Below are 21463 nucleotides of genomic sequence, written 5' to 3' on the forward strand. Positions count from 1 at the left end.
CTCAGCATCAATTTATCTTTTCTAGCTTTCTGCTTAACATCAAACCTGGGCAAAAGTCCTTAGGGTTTGCTGTCTCGTTAAATGTTAAACTTTGCATCTTCAGACTGAAATTACCCTGCTGTGTTGTTGCCGAGTTCTGAACACGAGTTTTGAAACGGCTCTCCCTCTTAAAACTTGTAGCATTGGGATCAATCAAAAAGTCTGATTATATACAGTAGCTCAAGCATATCAAAGCTCCCATTGCACTAGAGTAAGCATATGCTTATGAGTGCCAAGTTTGAAACCATCTGGGTTAGCTATTGAACCCAATCGGGTTAAATCAGTAGAAACTGTAGTGTATGTGCAGCACATGATCATCTCTAGATCATTGAGTTCATAGGCTTTATTTCCCCTTCATTAAGTAGAACATGTCCACATGGGACTCCCGAGTGGCACAGTGGTCTAAAGCACTGCATCTAAGGGCAAGAGGCGTCACTGCAGTCCCTGGTTTGAATCCAGGCTGCATCACATCTGGCTGTGATTGGGAGTCCCATAGGGTGGTGCACAATTGGCCCAGCGTCGTCCGGGTTTGGCCGGTGTAGGCCGTCATTGTAAATAAGAATTTGTTCTTAACTGACTTGCCTAGTTAAATAAAGAAATACAAATACTAAGGAAATAAATGATAAGCATCTTAACAGGGCATATGGACAGACATGACTATGATAACAGAGTTAAAAGGTGAGAACCGTAACCTTCTCGTGAGGAGACACACTGGAGGGGATCTGGGCCTGCTCGTTCTCCGTTAGCCAGTTCCGTCGTGCTAGCTCCTCCCACTCTGCTTGCATCTTGTCCCAGAACTCTGTGTCTGACTGTGGAGGGAAAGAGAGAGAGAGCGGTGGGAGGATTAGTACACAGAGGACTGCTAGCTTTGATACCTTGACAATGCTGAGGCCCCCTGCTATGAAAATGTCACATCCATCTCACTCATTTATCGGTGGTGTAACGTATGGACTTCACGGATCACTTGCACTCAAATGTCCAAAATTAGCTTGACCTTTGACCTCTCAGTTGATAGATTGATGTCTGAGAGGGTTATTATACAAAGCCCTAGACTCAACAAACAGCCGCCTTGATTAGTGTTGTAACTATACTGAACAAAAATACAAACGCAACATGTAGTGTTGGTCCCGTGTCTCATAAGCTAAAATAGAAGATCCTAGAAATATTCCATAAGCATAAAAAGCCTATTTCTCTCAAATGTTGTTTACATCCCTGTTAGTGAGCATCTCTCCTTTGCCAAGATAATCCATCCACCTGACAGGTGTGGCATATCAAGAAGCTGATTAAACAGCATGATCATTGCACAGGTGCACCTTGTGCTGGGGACAATAAAAGGCCACTCTAAAATGTGCAGTTTTGTCACACAACACAATGCCACAAATGTCTCAAGATTTGAGGGAACGTGCAATTGGCATGTTGACTGCAGGAATGTCCACCAGAGCTGTTGCCAGAGAATGTAATGTTTATTTCTCTACCATAAGCCGCCTCCAACGTCGTTTTAGAGAATTTGGCAGTACGTCCAACCGGCCTCACAACCGCATACCATGTGTAACCATGCCAGAACAGGACCTCCACATTCAGCTTCTTCACCTAAGGGATTGTCTGAGACCATATAACCGGACAGCTGATGAAACTGTCGGTTTGCACAGTCGAAGAATTTCTGCACAAAGTATCAGAAACCATCTCAGGGAAGCTCATCTATCTGCGTGCTCGTCGTCCTCACCAGAGTCTTGACATGACTGCAGCTGGGCGTCGTGACCAACTTCAGTGGGCAAATGCTCACCTTCGATGGTCAATGGCATACTGGAGAAGAGTGCTCTTCACGGATGAATCCCGGTTTTAACTATACCGGTCAGATGGCAGACAATGTATTTGGCGCCGTGTGGGCGAGGGGTTTGCTGATAAACTTTGTGAGTGCCCCATGGTGGCAGTGGGGTTCTGGTACGAGCCGGCATAAGTTACGGACAACAAACACAATTGCATTTTATCGAAGGCAATTTGAATGCACAGAGATTCCGTGACGAGATTCGGAGGCACATTGTCATGCCATTCGTCCGCTGCCATCACTTCACATTTCAGCATGATAATGCACAGCCCCATGTCGCAAGGATCTGTACACAATTCCTGGAAGCCGAAAGTTTCCCAGTTCTTCCATGGCCTGCATACTCACCAGACATGTCACTAGACATGTCACCTTCCGGAGACACCTGAAACCCCACCTCTTTAAGGAATACCTGGGATAGGATAAAGTAATCCTTCTAACCCCCCCCCCCCCCCCAAAAAAAAAGATATAGATGTACTATTGTAAAGTGGTTGTTCCACTGGATATCATAAGGTGAATGCACCAATTTGTAAGTCGCTCTTGATAAGAGCGTCTGCTAAATGACGGTAAATGTAAATGTCACCCATTGAGCATGTTTGGGATGGTCTGGATCGACGTGTACGACGGCGTGTTCTAGTTCCTGACAATATCCAGACAACTTCGCACAGCCATTGAAGAGGAATGGGACAACATTCCACATGCCAAAATCAACAGCCTGGTCAACTCTATGTGAAGGAGATGTGGCATGAGGCAAATGGTGGTCAGACCAGATAACAACTGTTTTTTTGATCCACGCCACTACTTTATTTTTTTAATGTATCTGTCACCAGCAGATGCATATCTGTATTCCCAGTCATGTGAAATCCAAAGATTAGGGCCTAATTAATTTATTTCAATTTACTGATTTCCTTATATGAACTGTAAAATTGTTGCATGTTATATATTTTTGTTCAATGTTGATGATTTTCTGTTCAGTGTTGATGATTTTTGGTTCAGTGTTGATGATTTCTTGTTCAGTGTTGATGATTTCTTGGTTTAGTGTTGATGATTTCTTGGTTCAGTGTTGATGATTTTTGGTTCAGTGTTGATGATTTCTTGTTCAGTGTTGATGATTTCTTGGTTTAGTGTTGATGATTTCCTGTTCAGTGTTGACTATTTCTTGTTCAATGTTGATGATTTCTTGTTCAGTGTTGATGATTTTTGGGCTCAGTGTTGATGATTTTTGGTTCAGTGTTGATGATTTTTGGTTCAGTGTTGATGATTTCTGGTTCAGTGTTGATGATTTTTGGTTCAGTGTTGATGATTTCTTGTTCAGTGTTGATGATTTCTTGTTCAGTGTTGATGATTTCTTGTTCAGTGTTGATGATTTCTTGTTCAGTGTTGATGATTTTTGGTTCAGTGTTGATGATTTCTTGTTCAGTGTTGATGATTTCTTGTTCAGTGTTGATGATTTCTTGTTCTGTGTTGATGATTTTTGGTTCAGTGTTGATGATTTCTTGTTCAGTGTTGATGATTTCTTGTTCAGTGTTGATGATTTCTTGTTCTGTGTTGATGATTTTTGGTTCAGTGTTGATGATTTCTTGTTCAGTGTTGATGATTTCTTGTTCAGTGTTGATGATTTCTTGTTCAGTGTTGATGATTGTTGGTTCAGTGTTGATGATTTCTTGTTCAGTGTTGATGATTTTTTGGTTCAGTGCTGATGCTGCTTTTGTTTTGCCTACCTCTGTCCAAGTATGCAGGCCATGTCTATTAGACCTCACAGCTACGATACAGCCGAGGCCAAAGACCTCTGTGTGTGTCACTGTCAATTACTTCATGGGCCAGTGAGCAAGAGAGAAATCAAAGTGAGAACGATGACTGCTTTCAAAGAGTAAACGTTGCAGGCACCTCCAGAAACCAAACATTTTTATTGCATTTTGATGCATCTCTACTTGCCAATCAAATTCCTACTTAGACAAATTGTACACTTTAGGCTACTAGGTTGTTTTGTGATTCACTGCAGAGACTGATAGAATGCTATTATTTCATATCTTAAGTGGATTATTGCCCCTCTGTGCTTTGCCTTTAACTAAGTGGACAATTAAGGATAATTGGAAGACACCTGTGACCTCTACATGGAACCAGGTCAACAAGGCATGTGTCAAAAGGTCAAAGTGCATTATCGCGGCCACCAAACGAATGCCTCACTTACTGAACCAATGAAGAGGCAGCGGTGGGAGATGAAGAGCATTGTTAGCTTCATTAAAACTCAAGCTCTCAGCCTGAGAATTAGAGGCACTGTTGTTGTTTTTCATTCCCCGACATTCATCAAATAGTTGTCACAGTGACTACACAGTGCTTGTTTTTGTACATGACTGCATCTGGATTGGATTCTTCTTCATGTTCTATACAACACCATGGCACACTACATTGTGTGCCTTTAACGGACCACCTCACAACTCTTTAGGAAAGACAGAACAGTTATTGAGTGAAGCTTGGATTGAAGTCTGGGGTGAGCAATAACATGACAAGGTGACAGTGAAGAACACACATTCTCTTTCCTTCCCTTCTCTCTTCATCCTGACCCAGCTAGCAGGACTACAGTACTTCCTGTAAATAGCATCCTGGTTCTAGGTAGATGGCCCTGGTTATCACTGCAGATATAGGGGTGTATTCATTAGTTGCAGACCGTTAAAGAATGTTTGGTCTGTTGCAAAACGTTTTGCGACCAATTTTTTTTTACTCCAAACGGAAAATGTTTTGCAATTAAAATGAGAGTTTCTATTGGACAAATTCAGGTAGGTACCTCCCCGTTTGCTTCTGTTTGGTTCCTGGAGTAAACGGTTTACGTTGAAAAACGTTTTGCAACAGACCAAACATTTTGCAACGGTCTGCGACTAATTAATACACCCCAGTTGTACTTTATGTTGTTGATGTTCCTGCTGCATGCTGCTGATCGCCACAATATAATTCTATTAGGCCCATGATTCTTAGCTGTCTCCCTGTCAAAAAAAGTCCAAATATAGAGTGGAGCTCATCTGTACATGACAGTGCAGCATAAGTGGGTGCCTTGGCACCTCAGGGGGGATCGAGTGAGGTATGTGTGCATGTGCTAGTGTGTGTCTGTGTGTGTATGTGTCAGTGGGAGTGAGAAGGCATATGTGTGTGAGAGTCAGGAAGTGTGTATGAGAGTCAGGAAGTGTGTAAAGGAGGAAGGGGAGGTGGGTGGTCACAGCTCTGTTTCCTCTCTCCAGGTGTATCACCTCCTTAATTGGCTGCTCACGCTGAGACAAATTGCCTGTTAGATCATGAGGTGAAACCTCACTGGCTCTGGGAATGAAACGGGGGGGATTGGTAGTGGAGCTGTGCGTTGTGGGGGTTGGTAGTGGTATTGAGATATTTACAGCATGACAGAGGCTTGTTGTAGAATTCAAGGTTTCTGTTAGTCTTTTACAGCTAGATATGGATTGCTACTGATATGTTGCTACGGAATGAATCTGCACAGTCAAGTCAACCCATGGACGAAGACATTGAATGCTAATGATCGTGGGGTGCGGCTAATTTCTGTTGTTACCGTATAGAAAATATAAATAGTTTTGAGATGATAAACATTTTAGATCCACCTGGCGGCATCCAAAGACTTCAAAACAGTCGTAAATCCCTTTTTTTTACGGCCCATTAAAGATGCTCTGGACAAGTTAGCTTCTCCTCAACTTCTCTATCAGCATGCTATCATAAACTGAGACAGAGTTATGAGTCATTTAACGGTCAAGGTTATGTGACTAGAAAACAACTTCATTTGATAAAATGTTGATTGTGCATATAACCATACTTCATTCCTTGATTTCACAAGCACAGTCCCGGGGTCATTTTATGATTAAAATTATAACATCTTAGAGAGGCAATTAGTAATATGGCAATATTTCATTCGGTGACAGTATCCCCGCACATGCTTCCTCCTAACGGACTCCGGAGCGAACAAAGCATGTACCTAGAGAAATACCTTCTATTGTGCACTAGTGTCCAATTACTGTTAATATCATCACAAAATCAGCCATGATGCCTGTGTGGAAACTGTAATTACGTTCTTCGATATTACTTTTATGGGTGAATGCACCAATTATGATATTTGCCACGATACTGAATGGCCCTCAATAGCAATGGCTCGACACGTGACAGTATGATGGTGGACTGTGTAATCAAAACAAAGTGTGGCCCTTTTCTTTTTAACAAATTGTAAGAAAATCAAACACACTCACTCTGGTTAGTTGAAATGTTTGCAACACAGACAATGGTGTATTTTGCAGACAGATCCAGCATTCTCATTCCCGGGAATGAGATTGAGGAAGGTCATCTATACCTCATGTATCAATGAAGCAAGCCCCTGCCTGTGACTCTAATTTGACAAAGATGAAGTTTAAATGTGAAATGCATTCAGTCTTGTTCTCTCTGCCTGACAAAACACGACAAAGCGGAATATAAATGAACTTGGGAGATTAATTTGTTACTTCATGAATAGATTATTGCCAGCAGTAATTATGGAGCCAGAGATAATACTTGTCCTTGGCCGGAACCGTCCGAGTTTGGAACGAAGAGACTTAAAGTTTGGCCCTCAAATGCAATTAGGGCTTTCCCTAAGTCACGTGAGGCGATTTATACAGTAAAAATAGATTTGTATATACAGTGGAGGCAATTTACTGGAAGAAAATCATTGCCGTCTCAGACATAATGTCAAATTTGATAGCTCTAAACATCTTAGTGCAGTATACCGTATTGGTTTTGGACGTCATCATCATGTTGCCATTTTTCTTGTCCAACATTATGAGACAAACCTTTGCTGGTTGTGCAAAAAATAGTTTAAAATACGTTTGGTTGGTAATGGAAGGAAGCAGGAGTCAGGCAGACATGGACATGCTAGGGGCATTCTTCCTCCGATGGATGTGAGTGTTCTGTTTTAGAGTCATAGTGTTACACAACAGCGGCATGTAGCTACAGTATCTTTTAGTGTTTGATCCCTTATATGGCTCGAACAACAGACCCACAGTTGTATCCCTGGTGTGTCTGTCAAACCAAGGTTCTTGTGACAGCCCATAACGGGATTGTGCACATCAACTGAAGCATAAAGGATCAGAAATGTATAGCTCTTTGAAGAACATCAAACACACTATTTCAGACATGTAAATTGACTGATTTTATGGCCTCGTTTTACTCCATATTTTGCGGGCTGAACTCAATTCAAACACCACAATGCACTTGATATCCAGTAAATGTATTCAAAAACGTGATTTTCCTGTTTTTTTTATATATATTTCCACACTATGAAGTTGCAGTAATACTGTGAAATTGTGAAAATGATAATAATGCACTTTTAGTGTAATGGACTGTTTGGGGTTTTTGGGGTGGGGTTTTTGAAAATCCGGAATACGTTAATAGACCAATAACAAAGAGAGTTTCCCATCCTCTCTGCTAATAACAGCTAGATTTTGAGGTTGACACATTCCTCCCATTAGGCTCCTCCAATTAGGCCTCTCTCTCAGACCACTTCCAGACAGTCCTAGAAAAATACATTTTCCTAAGAACCTATTTGTCACGTATACTCCCTCTCTTGCCTCTAGGTCACCAGACTGCTCGTTATGGCGCACACCTGTCACCATCGTTACACACACCAGCGTGTCATCAGACTCACCTGGACTCCATCACCTCCCTGATTACCTGCCCTTCATGTCACTCCCTTTGATTCCTTCCCCAAGCGTTATTGTTTCTGTTTCAGTTTCCTGTCTGTGTGTTGTTCGTGTTTCTTGTTTTGTATTATGTTTCATTTATTAAATGATTCACTCCCTGAACTTGCTTCCTGACTGTAATTGAAAACAATTACAGTAAGGTACTTAATTGTTACCCAGAAATGATTTGATATTGAGATATAAACAGCTGCAAAGGACCTTTTAACCTACAGATTGCCCTATTTATTTTCGTGTTGTCTCATCATCAGAAAGTATTCACACCCTTGACTTTTTCCTCATTGTGTTGTGTTACAGACTGAATTTAAAATGGATTAAATTGAGATTGTGTCACTGATCTACACACAATACCACATGTCACAGTAGAACGTTGTTTTTCGACATTTTTACAAATGAATAAAAAATGAAAAGCTGAAATGTCTTGAGTCAATAAGTATTCAACCCCTTTGTTATGGCAAGCCTAAATAAATTGAGAATTAAAAATGTGCTTAACAAGTGACACAATAAGTTGCATGCACTCACTCTATGTATATTAATAGTGGTACCCCATACAATTATCTGTAAGGTCCCTCAGTCAAGCAGTGAATTTCAAGCACAGATTCAACCACAAAGACCAGGGAGTTTTTCCAATGCCTCGCAAAGAAGGACACCTATTGGTAGATGGTGTATATTGTAAAAAAAGAAGCAGATACTGAATATCCCTTTGAGCACGTTGAAGTTATTGATTACACTTTGGATGGTGTATCAATACACCGTCACTACAAAGACGCAGGCGTTCTTCCTAACTCAGTTGCCGGAGAAGAGGGAAATCGCTCAGGGATTTCACATGAGGCCAATGGTGATTTTAAAACCGTTAAAGAATTGAATGGCTGTGAAAGGAGAGAACTGAAGATATATCAACAGCATTGCAGTTACTCCACAATATACACCTGCATGACAGAGTGAAATAAGGAAGCCTGAATGCAAAGTGTTATGTTTGGGGCAAATCCAACACAACACATCACTGAGTACCACTCTTCATATTTTCAAGCATGGTGGCGGCTGCATCATGTTATGGGTATGATTGTCATCGGCAAGGATTAGGGAGTTTTTTGGGGGATAAAAAGAAACAGAATAGAGCTAAGCACAGAGAAATTCTAGAGGAAAACCTGGTTCAGTCTGCTTTCCAACAGACACTGGGATATAAATTCAACTTTCAGAAAGACAATATCCTAAAACATGAGTCCAAATATACACTGGAGTTGCTTATGACGACACTGAATGTTCCTGAGTGGCCTAGTTACAGTTTTGACTTAAATAAGCTTGAAAATCTATGGCAAGACTTGAAAATGGCCGTCTAGCAATGATCAACAAGCAAGTTGGCAGAACTTGAAGAATTAATAGATAATAATCGGCAAATACTGTACAATGCAGATGTGTAAAGCTCTTAGAGACTCACCCAAACGACTCACAGCTGGAATCGATGCCAAAGGTGATTAGAATTTGTATTGACTCAGGGGGTTGAACAATTATCTAATCAAGATATATCAGTGTTTTAATTTCCATAATGACAAAATATATATATTAGTATTTGTTTCCCCACTTTTCTTATTACGTGTCTAGTAGTCTGGGTTCCTTGCAGTATACTCCAAAGAATATAATAATTTCTTCTTTTGATCTCACCTGGGGAGAAAGGACTGGAAAAACTACACTGGAAAAAGTATTTACTACTAGAACCCTAACAGCAGTGCATCTACAGCATGTGGGAGTTGAATATACACTACAGCAGTGTTTCCCAGCACCCAGCACAGCACTTGTTTGATCTACTCCAGTACTTGCACACCTGATTGTATTGGTTAACTAATCAATCATCAAGCCCAGTGGTGGAAAAAGTACCCAATTGTCATACTTGAAAATGACTCAAGTAAAAGTGAAAGTCACCCAGTAAAATAGTACTTGAGTAAAAGTATAAAAGTATTTGGTTTAAAAATACTTAAGTATCAAATGTAAAAGTATAAATCATTTAACATTCCTTATATTAAGCAAATCTTTTGAATGTACAGATAGCCAGGGGCACACTCCAACACTCAGACATTATTTACAAACAAAGAATTTGTGTTTTGTGAGTCCGTTAGTCCGCCAGATCAGAGGCAATAGGATGACCAGGGATGTTCTCTTGATTAGTGTGTGAAATAGACCATTTTCCTCTCCTGCTAAGCGTTAAAAATGTAACTAATAATTTTGGGTGTCAGGAAAAATGTATGGAGTAAAACGTACATAATTTTCTTTAGGAATGTAGTGAAGTAAAAGTAAAAGTTGTCAAAAATATAAATAGTAAAGTACAGATTCCCCCAAAAACTACTTAAGAAGTACTTTAAAGTATTTTTACTTAAGTACTTTAGACCACTGATCAAGCCCTTGATTAGTAGAATACATCAAATAAGTGGGAGTGCTATGGGAGAGGTTTAGGAAACCCTGTATTAGTCTATAGTCTACTAGAAGTGCTGCCTTCGGGGGAAAATCTAACAAAACGGTGGCTGTCGCTCATAAGCTTTGCCCAGAGGATTACATTCAGGGCCTAAAACGTACTTTTTTGTATACCAGTCACTGTGGCAGGAAGATTAAAAAAAATCTACCAGCTACTACAATTTTTTAACAGCCCAAATATATATTTTTACCATAGTTACACAAAAAAATAAGGATTATAATGCTTAGTAATATTTATAAAACAAGAAATGGATTACTAATAAGAAGTAATGTGGTTTATTGCTAGATTTAATTTAATATGTACTTTTAACCAAAATATCAGAGACAAAAATGTTCAGCCAGTCCTCACTTGTGCCTGTTAGAATGTCACTAGTTGAGGCTGACAATGCCTCTTTTTGCTAGCAGTGGAAGCAAACTCAAACAATGAAAAGCACCCTAGCTTGTGAAAGAAAATAGCCAAGAAACGCAAGGGCTTTAGTAGACTTTTGAGTAAATTAGACCAACTTTTATGCCTGTACACATTGCTTCAAAAAACTATTTTTTAAGCATTTCGCTCACAGCCCCCCAGACAGGCAGTGTTGCTGCGTAAGGTGGGATAGCTATAACGTTAGGATTCTGATGTCTTTGTACATTACCAGATATGAAACAAAATGGCAGAAATACTTTGAAAAGAGCTACTGCAGCATTTATTTAGCTATAAATCACAACTTGCACTTGTGTGCTCAATCTGGACTATTTTTATGATATGCTGGCACTGTAGAGCCCTGAGTGTGACCACCTGCCAACGTGGCTGGTGAATTAGTCATTCTTACCCACCAACGTGGCTGGTGAATTAGTCATTCTTACCCACCAATGTGGCTGGTGAATTAGTCATTCTTACCCACCAACGTGGCTGGTGAATTAATCATTCTTACCCACCAACGTGGCTGGTGAATTAATCATTCTTACCCACCAATGTGGCTGCTGAATTAATCATTCTTACCCACCAACGTGGCTGCTGAATTAATCATTCTTACCCACCAATGTGGCTGCTGAATTAATCATTCTTACCCACCAATGTGGCTGGTGAATTAGTCATTCTTACCCACCAACGTGGCTGGTGAATTAGTCATTCTTACCCACCAATGTGGCTGGTGAATTAGTCATTCTTACCCACCAACGTGGCTGGTGAATTAATCATTGTTACCCACCAACGTGGCTGCTGAATTAATCATTCTTACCCACCAACGTGGCTGCTGAATTAATCATTCTTACCCACCAACGTGGCTGGTGAATTAATCATTCTTACCCACCAACGTGGCTGGTGAATTAATCATTCTTACTCACCAACGTGGCTGCTGAATTAACCATTCTTACCCACCAACGTAGCTGGTGAATTAGTCATTCTTACCCACCAACGTGGCTGGTGAATTAATCATTCTTACCCACCAACGTGGCTGGTGAATTAGTCATTCTTACCCACCAACGTGGCTGGTTTTTAGGCCCTGATTACTGTACTGGGCTCCTAAGTGGCGCAGCAGTCTAAGGCACTCTATCTCAGTGCTTGAGGCGTCACCACAGACACCCTGGTTCAAATCCAGGCTGTATCACATCCGGCTGTGATTGGGAGTCCCATAGGGCAGCACCCAATTGGCCCAGCATCGTCCGGGTTTGGGCCGAGATAGGCCGTCATTGTAAATAAGAATTTGTTCTTAACTGACTTGCCAAGTTAAATAAATAATCTCATTATTTTGGACTAGCTCACCATAAACCAGCAATTGACTCAACCTGTAGTGCAGAATTGACTGATTCATGACCTTTTATAGTATGTACAGTATAGGGCTCCACTCCAGCCGATGCTTGGCATTGCGCATGGTGATGTTAGGCTTGTGTGCTGCTCGGCCATGGAAAACCACGGAAAACCGTTCCATTAAGCTCCCGATGAACAGTTCTTGTGCTGACGTTGCTTCCAGAGGCAGTTTGGAACTCTGTAGGGAGTGTTGCAACGAGGACAGACGATTTTTACCCATTGCGTGCTTCAGCAGTCGGCGGTCCCGTTCTGTGAGCTCGTGTGGCCTACCACTTCACGGCTGAGCCGTTGTTGCGCCTAAACGTTTCCCCTTCACAATAACACTACTTACAGTTGACTGGGGAAGCTCTAGTAGGGCAGAAATTTGATGGACTAACTTGTTGGAAAGGTGGCATCCTATGACGGGCCACGTTGAAAGTCACTGAGCTCTTCAATAAGGCCATTCTACTGCCAATGTTTGTCTATGGAGATTGCATGGCTGTGTGCTCAATTTTCTATACCTGTCAGCAATGGGTGTAACTGAAATAGCCGAATCCACACATTTTAAGGGTTGTCCACATACTTTTGCGAATGTAACAGGAAGCAAACTACACAATGAATCAGAGGTGTATTCCTATGAGTCTATCTTATCATTGATTCAATAGTTGTGTGTTCCTATGGGTCTATCTTATCATTGATTCAATAGTTGTGTGTTCCTATGGGTCTATCTTATCATTGATTCAATAGTTGTGTGTTCCTATGGGTCTATCTTATCATTGATTCAATAGTTGTGTGTTCCTATGGGTCTATCTTATCATTGATTCAATAGTTGTGTGTTCCTATGGGTCTAACATAATTGATTCAATAGTTGTGTGTACCATGAGCTCAAGAGTTGGCCTATTAAAGCACAGAGCACCTCCAGTTAAATGGTCGGCATGGAGATTAATTGTAGGTTCCTTGATGTTGGCATATTTAGATCGTTCTCAGTCACACAATCGTAATAACATTCGGGAGCACAGGACCATGTATGACACATTCATCCATCTGATAACTGGTACGCTCTTCAGAGTGAGAGATCGTTTTCATACTCAGCTTCCTCTGTAACTTTCTAGAACTTTCTCTGTACCAAAACGACAGTAATCTCCCTCCAAACCAAAAGTGCCTCAGGGAAAATCAAGCGGTGAAAAGGTGAGGCTGTCCCCTGCAGCTTTAATCAAATACTCGGCCCACAGTGACCTTGATCCGGTCTTTTATCAGAGCTGTGATTCTGCTATCTCTGACTCACAGCAAAACACTGTTCCTCAGAGCAGGAGTTAACCTGGTGGCTTTGTAGCTTGCAGCCGGCTCTTTATTTAATAAGACAGGGGTGCCTTCATTGGCTCAATGTGATTGCCACCATCCCCAAACGGCTTCAACGTCACGGCACAACCCTCCCCTGTAGACGGCTCTTTATCACTCTCTGTCCTAATTAAGCACAACCAAAGCATTTGAAGGGCTCTGCTTTTCAGCCCATTATCATTTTATCATCCCTTTTAATGGTTTTCTGTGAAACGCATGAAAGCCACAACTACTCATCTCTCCTATTATTTTAAAATGTATGATATTTTAGGGCATAATTCCTTGGTGTCTTTGCTCTGTCTTTTGATTAATTCCAGACATTTGGCAATTAAACTAATTGAATAGATTGGCAGCTAGCCTGTGTGATGGAGAGATATTAGTTTGGGCCACTTGAGCCATCTCCTTCCATTTGTTAATAAGTATGAATGCATGCATATGCTCGGCAATTTAGGGGGAGTGATCTGTGATTACAGGGCCCGATATCGACAGTCCAAGCCAGAATTGCTGACCGAGCCAAAAGTGTCTCAGGCCCCCAATTGACGCTCCGGGATACTGTTACCAATCGATTCAACATTTGTCCGGGTGCATCTCCAAATATCATCACTTCTCGGAATTACCTGCCCTGAGCCAAGCACTTGTATACTAATCCATGTGATTTGAGAGCCTGGGACTTATGGCTCAGAGTCTCCAACAAGTCATCATTAACTCCAGCATCACTCACATTGGGAAGTGATCTCTAAGTGGGACGAGGGCTCCTTTTTGTGGAACTTCCCAACATGTTCTCACTGTATTCCTATCTTTACTCCATTATTCATTGACCTTCCCAGATACGTCTGTGTGTAACATCGTACTGTAGCCTTCAGTACAGCACATGTAACGCGATAGGCCACAGGTCGCTCACATCAGTCAAAACAGGACATGCCCGTTGAACAGGAGCACTACTTACACCTTCTCTAAGAGAATAGTGGAGATACAACTGCCTTTATAAAGTATTCATACCCCTTGACTTATTCCACATTATGTTGTGTTACAGCCTGAATTTGCCCATCTACACACAATACCCCATAATGACAATGTGAAAACATGTTAGCAAATTTACTGAAAATGAAATAGAGAAATATCTCATTTACATAAGTATTCACACCCCTTTGCTAAGTATTCACATCAATTTGCACTCCAAATTGAGCTCAGGTGCATCCACTTCCATTTGATCATCTTTGAGATGTCACTAGAACTTGATTGGAGTCTACCTGTGGCCAATTCACTTGTTTGGACATGATTTAGAAAGAAACACACATCTATATAAGGTTCCACAGTTGACAGTGCATGTCAGAGCAGAAACTATACCATGAAGTCCAAGGAACTGTCCGTAAATCTCTGAGATTGTTATGAGGCATATATCTGGGTATAAAAAAATGTCTAGAGTGTTGAAAGTTTCCAAGAGCACAGTGGTCTCCATCATTGGGAAATTGAAAAAATATGGAACTACCCAGACTCTGCCTAGAGCTGGCCGTTCGACCTAACTGAGCAACCGGGCAAGAAGGACCTAGGTTAGGGAGTTGACCAAGAACCCAATGACCACTCTGACAGAACTACAGAATTCCATAGCTGAGATGGGAGAACCTGCCAGAAGGACAACAGTCTCTACAGAACTTGTCTAGTTAAATAAAGGTTAAATAAAAATACAAAATTAAACTTTACCAATCTGGGCTATATGGGAGAGTGGCCAAATGGAAGCCACTGCTGAGAAAAAGGCACAGTTATCACACGTCTAGCACCATCCCTGTTCAGAAGCATGGTAATGGCAGCATCATGCTATGTGGATGCTTTTCAGAGGAAGGGACTGGGAGACTGGTAAGGATAGAGTGAACAATGATTGGAGCCAAATACAGGAAAAGCCATGATGAGAACCTGCTTCAGAGTGCAAACGACTGTAGACTGAGGGGAAGATTTACATTCCAACAGGACAATGACCCAAAGCATACAGCCAAAGCAACGCTGGAATGGCATCAGAACAAGAATGTGAAAGGCCGGCCCAGCCAAAGCCCAGACTTGATTCCCATTGAAAGTCTGTGGAAAGACTTGAAGATTGCTGGTCACTGCTGCTCCCCATCTAACTTAACAGAGCTTGAGAAAATCTGCAAGGTATAAAGGGAGAAAATCCCCAAATCCAGATGTGTGAAGCTGATACAGACATACCCAAGATCACTCAAAGCTGTAATCACCGCCAAAGGTTCTTCTACACTGAACAAAAATATAAACGCAACATGTAAAGTGTTGGTCCCATGTTTCATGAGCTGAAATAAAAAATCCCAGAAATGTTCCATATGCACAAAAAGCTTTTTTTTCTCAATTGTTTTACACAAATGTGTTTACATCCCTGTTAGTGAGTATTTCTCCTTTGCCAAGATAATCCATACACCTGACAGGTGTGGCATATCAAGAAGCTGATTAAACAGTATGATCTTTACACAGGTGCACTTTGTGCTGGGGACAATAAAAGGCCACTTTAAAATGTGCATTCAACACAATGCCACAGATGTCACAAGTTTTGAGGGAGTGTGCAATTGGCATGCTGACTGCAGGAATGTCCACCAGAGCTGTTGCCAGAGAATTTAATGTTCATTTCTCTACCATAAGCTGCCTCCAACGTCGTTTTAGAGAATTTGGCAGTACGTCCAACCTGCCTCACAACCGCATACCATGTGTAACCATGCCAGAACAGGACCTCCACATTCAGCTTCTTCACCTGAGGGATCGACTGAGTGGGGGTGATTTTTTAAAATTTCGATATTAAATTATTCCATTGCTGAGGCACTAATTCCAATCTCAGAATGCAATCGCCTTCTATTATTGCTCTGTGTAAATGGAATTTGAATTGCATCATTCCCTCATTACTATTTTCCCATAACAATATCTGGATCTCTCTCTTGAATTGAAGCTGTTTGCAATGGTGTCTCTTCATACCATTGTAGAGCATATCTGTTTTCACCAGACAGACAGCCTTCAAAGGTGAAAACTCATCAGTGGACCAAATGAGCATGAGTTTTGAACCAAAAGGTATTGTTCAAAGCCTGGTACGTACTCAGAGACATTTCCATGTTTCATATAATTGCAGCCTATCTGGTCACTGATGGGACCACTAGCTTTGTTCTCCTAATTCTCAATGGATGGGAGCACCACAGCTGAAGAGCTCCTATAATCACATAGTCCTATGATGAATCTACCTAGCTATATCTAATTACGGTGACTGTGCCTCCCCTGCTGTTTTACCTGATATGTCTGGCTCCACAATGGCTGACCTATTTACTTTCCTATTGTTAGATGGTGGAAACTCCCATGACCTCGAGCTGGTGCATTTAGTATGGACTATAATGCTGATAGCGAGTGTCATTGGGAGCGAGGTAGCACACAGTCACAACGGAGATAATTTTGCACAGAGATAATCAATCAAAAATAAATCAACCTAAAAGCAGCTTCAAGTAGACAGTGTTATTATACCAACGATTATCAAAGACGGTAAGTATAATGGGCTTGAACAGCGAAGTCGGAAAGTGATATTAGAAACTGTCTCATGGACGTATTTGTCACTAACGATGGAGTTCAACTTAGTGCTCAGGCTTATTGCAGTTTGTGATATCACTGTAGCTTATTGGTTTAAACCTCAATTACTCTAACCAATCAGCATCAACCTGTATCTGTAGGACAGAAGGGCTGCATCTCAATAGTTTCAAGTGGCTTTTTCTTCCTGTCTCCTCTGCACTGACCTGTGGACAGAAGCAATATGGTAGATGGATGGCTACTTAAAGTTGTCTAACTTGCCCAGTTCTATCACAGCAGCTCTAAATGAAGAGGAGACAAACTATTGAGATTCACCTGAGGGTTAAGAAGCTGTGAGTGTGACCAGCGATGTTTGAAACCCAACATCCTTCACACCATAAGACTGTGTTAGCCCACTGTGCTAAAGTCTAAGCATTAGCTCTGGGAAGTCTTCGGGTCTCAGGCAAATTAACTCAGGCAAATCACATGAAGCAGTACCTTCAATGTGTGCTTCTGCTATATTATGATTACACCTTGTTGTCTCTATCTTCAGGAACAATTCAAGAGTGAAATGCTTGAATGGCCCAGGTGCAGTTGACTGACCTTAAACAGGTAAGGTGTCCGAAATCCCTTTCCGCTTACCTCGACATAGGGCTGTAATGGTGACTGTAATGGTGAACGTATTACCACCAGTCATGACCGCAGTCAAATTTCATGTGACTGTTGAGTTACAGTAACTAAACTTCTCCAAAACTGTGCTCTGATGCAGCTGATGGTCATTAGTAGCCTACCAAACCTGTTAACAACCAGTCGCTAACTGCCTGGTACTCAGTGGTCTATTGTCCCTCTAATCACTCTGACATCAATGCTAATGCATTCGAAAATCTAATCAAACACTTCATGAGAGCCCAATGAGCCCATGTTGCACAACATTTCTATTGGCTATGCAATTGCGTGACAAAACAGAGTGATGGACTCTACTAAAAAGAGGAGGATCCCGTCAGTTTTCTATATTTATTTCTCAACTTTCCTAATATTAAGCACCTTTCTTTGCTTTGCAACTGGAGTAGCCTACCTGGCTACCCGTCCTCCATTCGCTATTCAAGTGCATACGAATTGCGTATTTCTTCCCCCGCCCGCACTGAAAGGTGCATGATAATGGCCCATTCAAAATGAAAACTAATTTCACACATATATTATTTAGTATACTGTAAAAACAAGATTAGACTGAGAATAGTCTGGGTAAAAATATTATTGTGAATTATGCCCAAAGTGTGCAGTCTGAGGCAAGAAACAGCATATGCATTTGTTTGCAACTTTTTCAAATCATAGTCGCATGCATCATGTTAATTTGTGTATTTTTTATTTAACCTTTATTTAACTATGCAAGTCAGTTAAGATCAAATTGTTATTTACAATGACGGCCTACCCCGGCCAAACCCAGACGACGCTGGGTCAATTGTGCGCCGCCCTATGGGACTCCCAATCACGGCCGGATGTGATACAGCCTGGATGCCTGGATGTAGCCTAGTCCATAGGCCTATACGTTTTGATAAGGTTTGCATCAAAACTAAAGTGGCCAAATACTGTAACTCTAAGCATAGCCTGTAGGCCTGGGACTCCTGGAACAAGGTTGGAGAGCCAATAGTCTACATGTGTTTTTACAAGCCCAGTCATTGTGCAATCGCTTGTGAAAACAAAGTGATGGTCTCTATTAAAAAGAGGAGGGTTCCAGTCCAGTCATTGTGCAATCGTGTGTGAAAGAGGTTTGACTGGTCACTATTTAGAAGAGGTTCACAGATTTCTTGTGCTGATATTTTTATTGCTCAATTCTTAACCCAATGAGCTCCACGTGATGCCTTTTAAACAATGGAATGTATCTATTTCTTCTGCATCCACCATTAGTCAGTGTGATTAATGGGAGGCTGAGATAGAGCGGTGTTTGTGAGACAAGGGCGGATACCGCTGGAGCCCGGGGCCGGGTCTTGTTTACCACAAACTATTAAAAACAAACTATGAAATGCTGAGACTCTCACGAACATATGTAACATGTATCGCTCTATGATGCTCACAAGCTAGACAAGAGTCGCTAGAAGGTAAGGGGTCCATCTACACAGAAGATCACAGGTAATCCATGGACATAGTGCCTATCATACTGTAATAAGCTCACATAGTTGCTGTCACAAACTCCACACAGTTGTCACTGAGTAGTTGGATATTCATTTCCCACTGAGTAAACCATTTATGTACTTACAGCATTCATATACATTTTGCTTTGTTTGTGCTTTGGCGGACCTTATTTGTTGTATTGACATTTGTCAATAAAACTCATGAATACAACTGTTTATATGTCGGACCTTATTTGTTGCACTGACATTTGTCAATAAAACTCATGAATACAACTGTTTATATGTCGGACCTTATTTGTTGCATTGACATTTGTCAATAAAACTCATGAATACAACTGTTTATGTCAAATTGTTTTGTGTTCTACTTGTAGCCCTGGTTGTCCTGAAAAGAACATGGTAAAGCACTTCATTATGAAGCTAAATATAAGGACTGGTCAGGCAGATACTTGGTACAACACTTCATTATGAGGCTAAATATAAGGACTGGTCAGGCAGATACTTGGTACAACACTTCATTATGAGGCTAAATATAAGGACTGGTCAGGCAGATACTTGGTACAACACTTCATTATGAGGCTAAATATAAGGACTGGTCAGGCAGATACTTGGTACAACACTTCATTATGAAGCTAAATATAAGGACTGGTCAGGCAGATACTTGGTACAACACTTCATTATGAGGCTAAATATAAGGACTGGTCAGGCAGATACTTGGTACAACACTTCATTATGAGGCTAAATATAAGGACTGGTCAGGCAGATACTTGGTACAACACTTCATTATGAAGCTAAATATAAGGACTGGTCAGGCAGATACTTGGTACAACACTTCATTATGAAGCTAAATATAAGGACTGGTCAGGCAGATACTTGGTACAACACTTCATTATGAAGCTAAATATAAGGACTGGTCAGGCAGATACTTGGTACAACACTTCATTATGAAGCTAAATATAAGGACTGGTCAGGCAGATACTTGGTACAACACTTCATTATGAAGCTAAATATAAGGACGGGTCAGGCAGATAAATAAAAAGGCCCTTTTTTTCTGGGGTCTCGGGACTGGTAGGGTTCAATTTAAGCATATTAATCTGCTTTACAACTGGCGTAGCTTACCTGGCATATTGAAAACGTAACCATGGGAAGCACTTCCTCCATTCGCTATTCGAGTGCAGGCTACGGATTTTTTAGTTTGTTTTTGTGAGCCATTCTAAATCAAAAATCATTCCAGAACATATATTAGGCTATATGTAAATAACATATTACATTTAGAATTGTCTGTTGGGTGAGAATATTATAAAGTGCTTGTCAAATTATGAATGAGAGACTGATGTAAGTGTGTGAAGCCTGTGTAGGAAACAGCAGATCAAATACAGGCCTTTCATGTAACATGTTTCAAATCATCATTAGAGTTGCTTCATGCAGCCTTACAATTTATTAGTAATCAAAACATATAGCCTAAGGTTTTTTAACTAACGTTGCATAAATAACTCTAATTAAGCATAGGAGGACCTGTTTCAAGTTATCACTATGTAAACAGCTTACTGCAGAATAGCGGAATGTGTGCCATCCCTTGGAAATCATTTTGTAAAAAGATTCAATATTTTTGTGTTCAGTTGTATTCTTCTTATTATAAAATAATATAAAATAATGCACCAGGAATTATAAGCAAATCTTGTCTGCTACATTTTTAATATATTTTTTTACCTTTATTTAAAATGAACTAGTGTAGCCCACAGCCATATGGCATAGCCAGATCAGGGCCTAACATAAGGACAACTCAGTATGCTATTCTGTTCTTCTGAAATAGACTACGTCATAATGTTTCGTCCGACCTGCTTAAAATAAATCATGGATTTATTGTGACGGTGTAGGCCTGGGGTAGGTAACCATGGTCCTGGAGTGCCTCATGCACTTCATGTTTTAAAAAAAAATGTAGTTGAATTTAGTCAATAATTGAGCTGATCAATTAGCTCAGTTGATCAGGTGTGGTGCCTAGTTGGAACAAGTAGGCACCTGCAGTAGCTGTGGCACTGTTCCTGCAGTAGCTGTGGCACTGTTCCTGCAGTAGCTGTGGCACTGTTCCTGCAGTAGCTGTGGCACTGCTCCTGCAGTAGCTGTGGCACTGTTCCTGCAGTAGCTGTGGCACTGTTCCTGCAGTAGCTGTGGCACTGTTCCTGCAGTAGCTGTGGCACTCCAGGAACAGGGTTGCCTACCCATGTTGTAGGCTATATTAAATGGATTTATTAGACTTTTTAAAATGTAGATGTTTCAAAGGTCCGTATCGGTGGCTTGTAGGCAACGCGTGGAAGCCCAGAGATGCTAAATGCATTTATGTTAATAGGTAACATCTTGATATCTGATAATAGTTGTTTGGGCTCCGTATCCTGCTGCCACCTGGTTTTCCCTTTGCATGGCAGTTACCGGCTGATAAAATTTAATGACCGCCACAGCCCTAGCTCGACAGATGCCTCGGTGTGCTCAAACTCAAACCCCCTCCTCTTACCTCCACAGCTGCCTTGGCTCGCTCAAACTCAATCCCCCTCCTCTTATCTCCACAGCTGCCTTGGCTCGCTCAAACTCAATCCCCCTCCTCTTACCTCCACAGCTGTCTTGGCTCGCTCAAACTCAATCCCCCTCCTGT

At 41.2% G+C, this 21463-nt stretch overlaps 1 protein-coding gene across 2 annotated transcripts in view; it reads right to left on the reverse strand.

Moving 5' to 3' along the window:
- Positions 1–21463, reverse strand: part of LOC106574138 (PEX5-related protein) — a 181727-nt gene that overhangs the window by 35709 nt on the left and 124555 nt on the right. For both annotated transcript variants that reach the window (XR_014380922.1, XM_082962778.1), the window contains exon 7: positions 732–848. Coding sequence is in view for 1 of the 2 variants with exons in the window: in XM_082962778.1 (XP_082818904.1) it covers positions 732–848 (117 nt within the window). In the remaining variant the exon portion in view is untranslated. The remainder of the gene's footprint in view (positions 1–731; positions 849–21463) is intronic.

Source organism: Salmo salar, chromosome 16 (genome assembly GCF_965601325.2).
Source record: "Salmo salar chromosome 16, fSalSal1, whole genome shotgun sequence".
Lineage (NCBI taxonomy): Eukaryota > Metazoa > Chordata > Actinopteri > Salmoniformes > Salmonidae > Salmo > Salmo salar.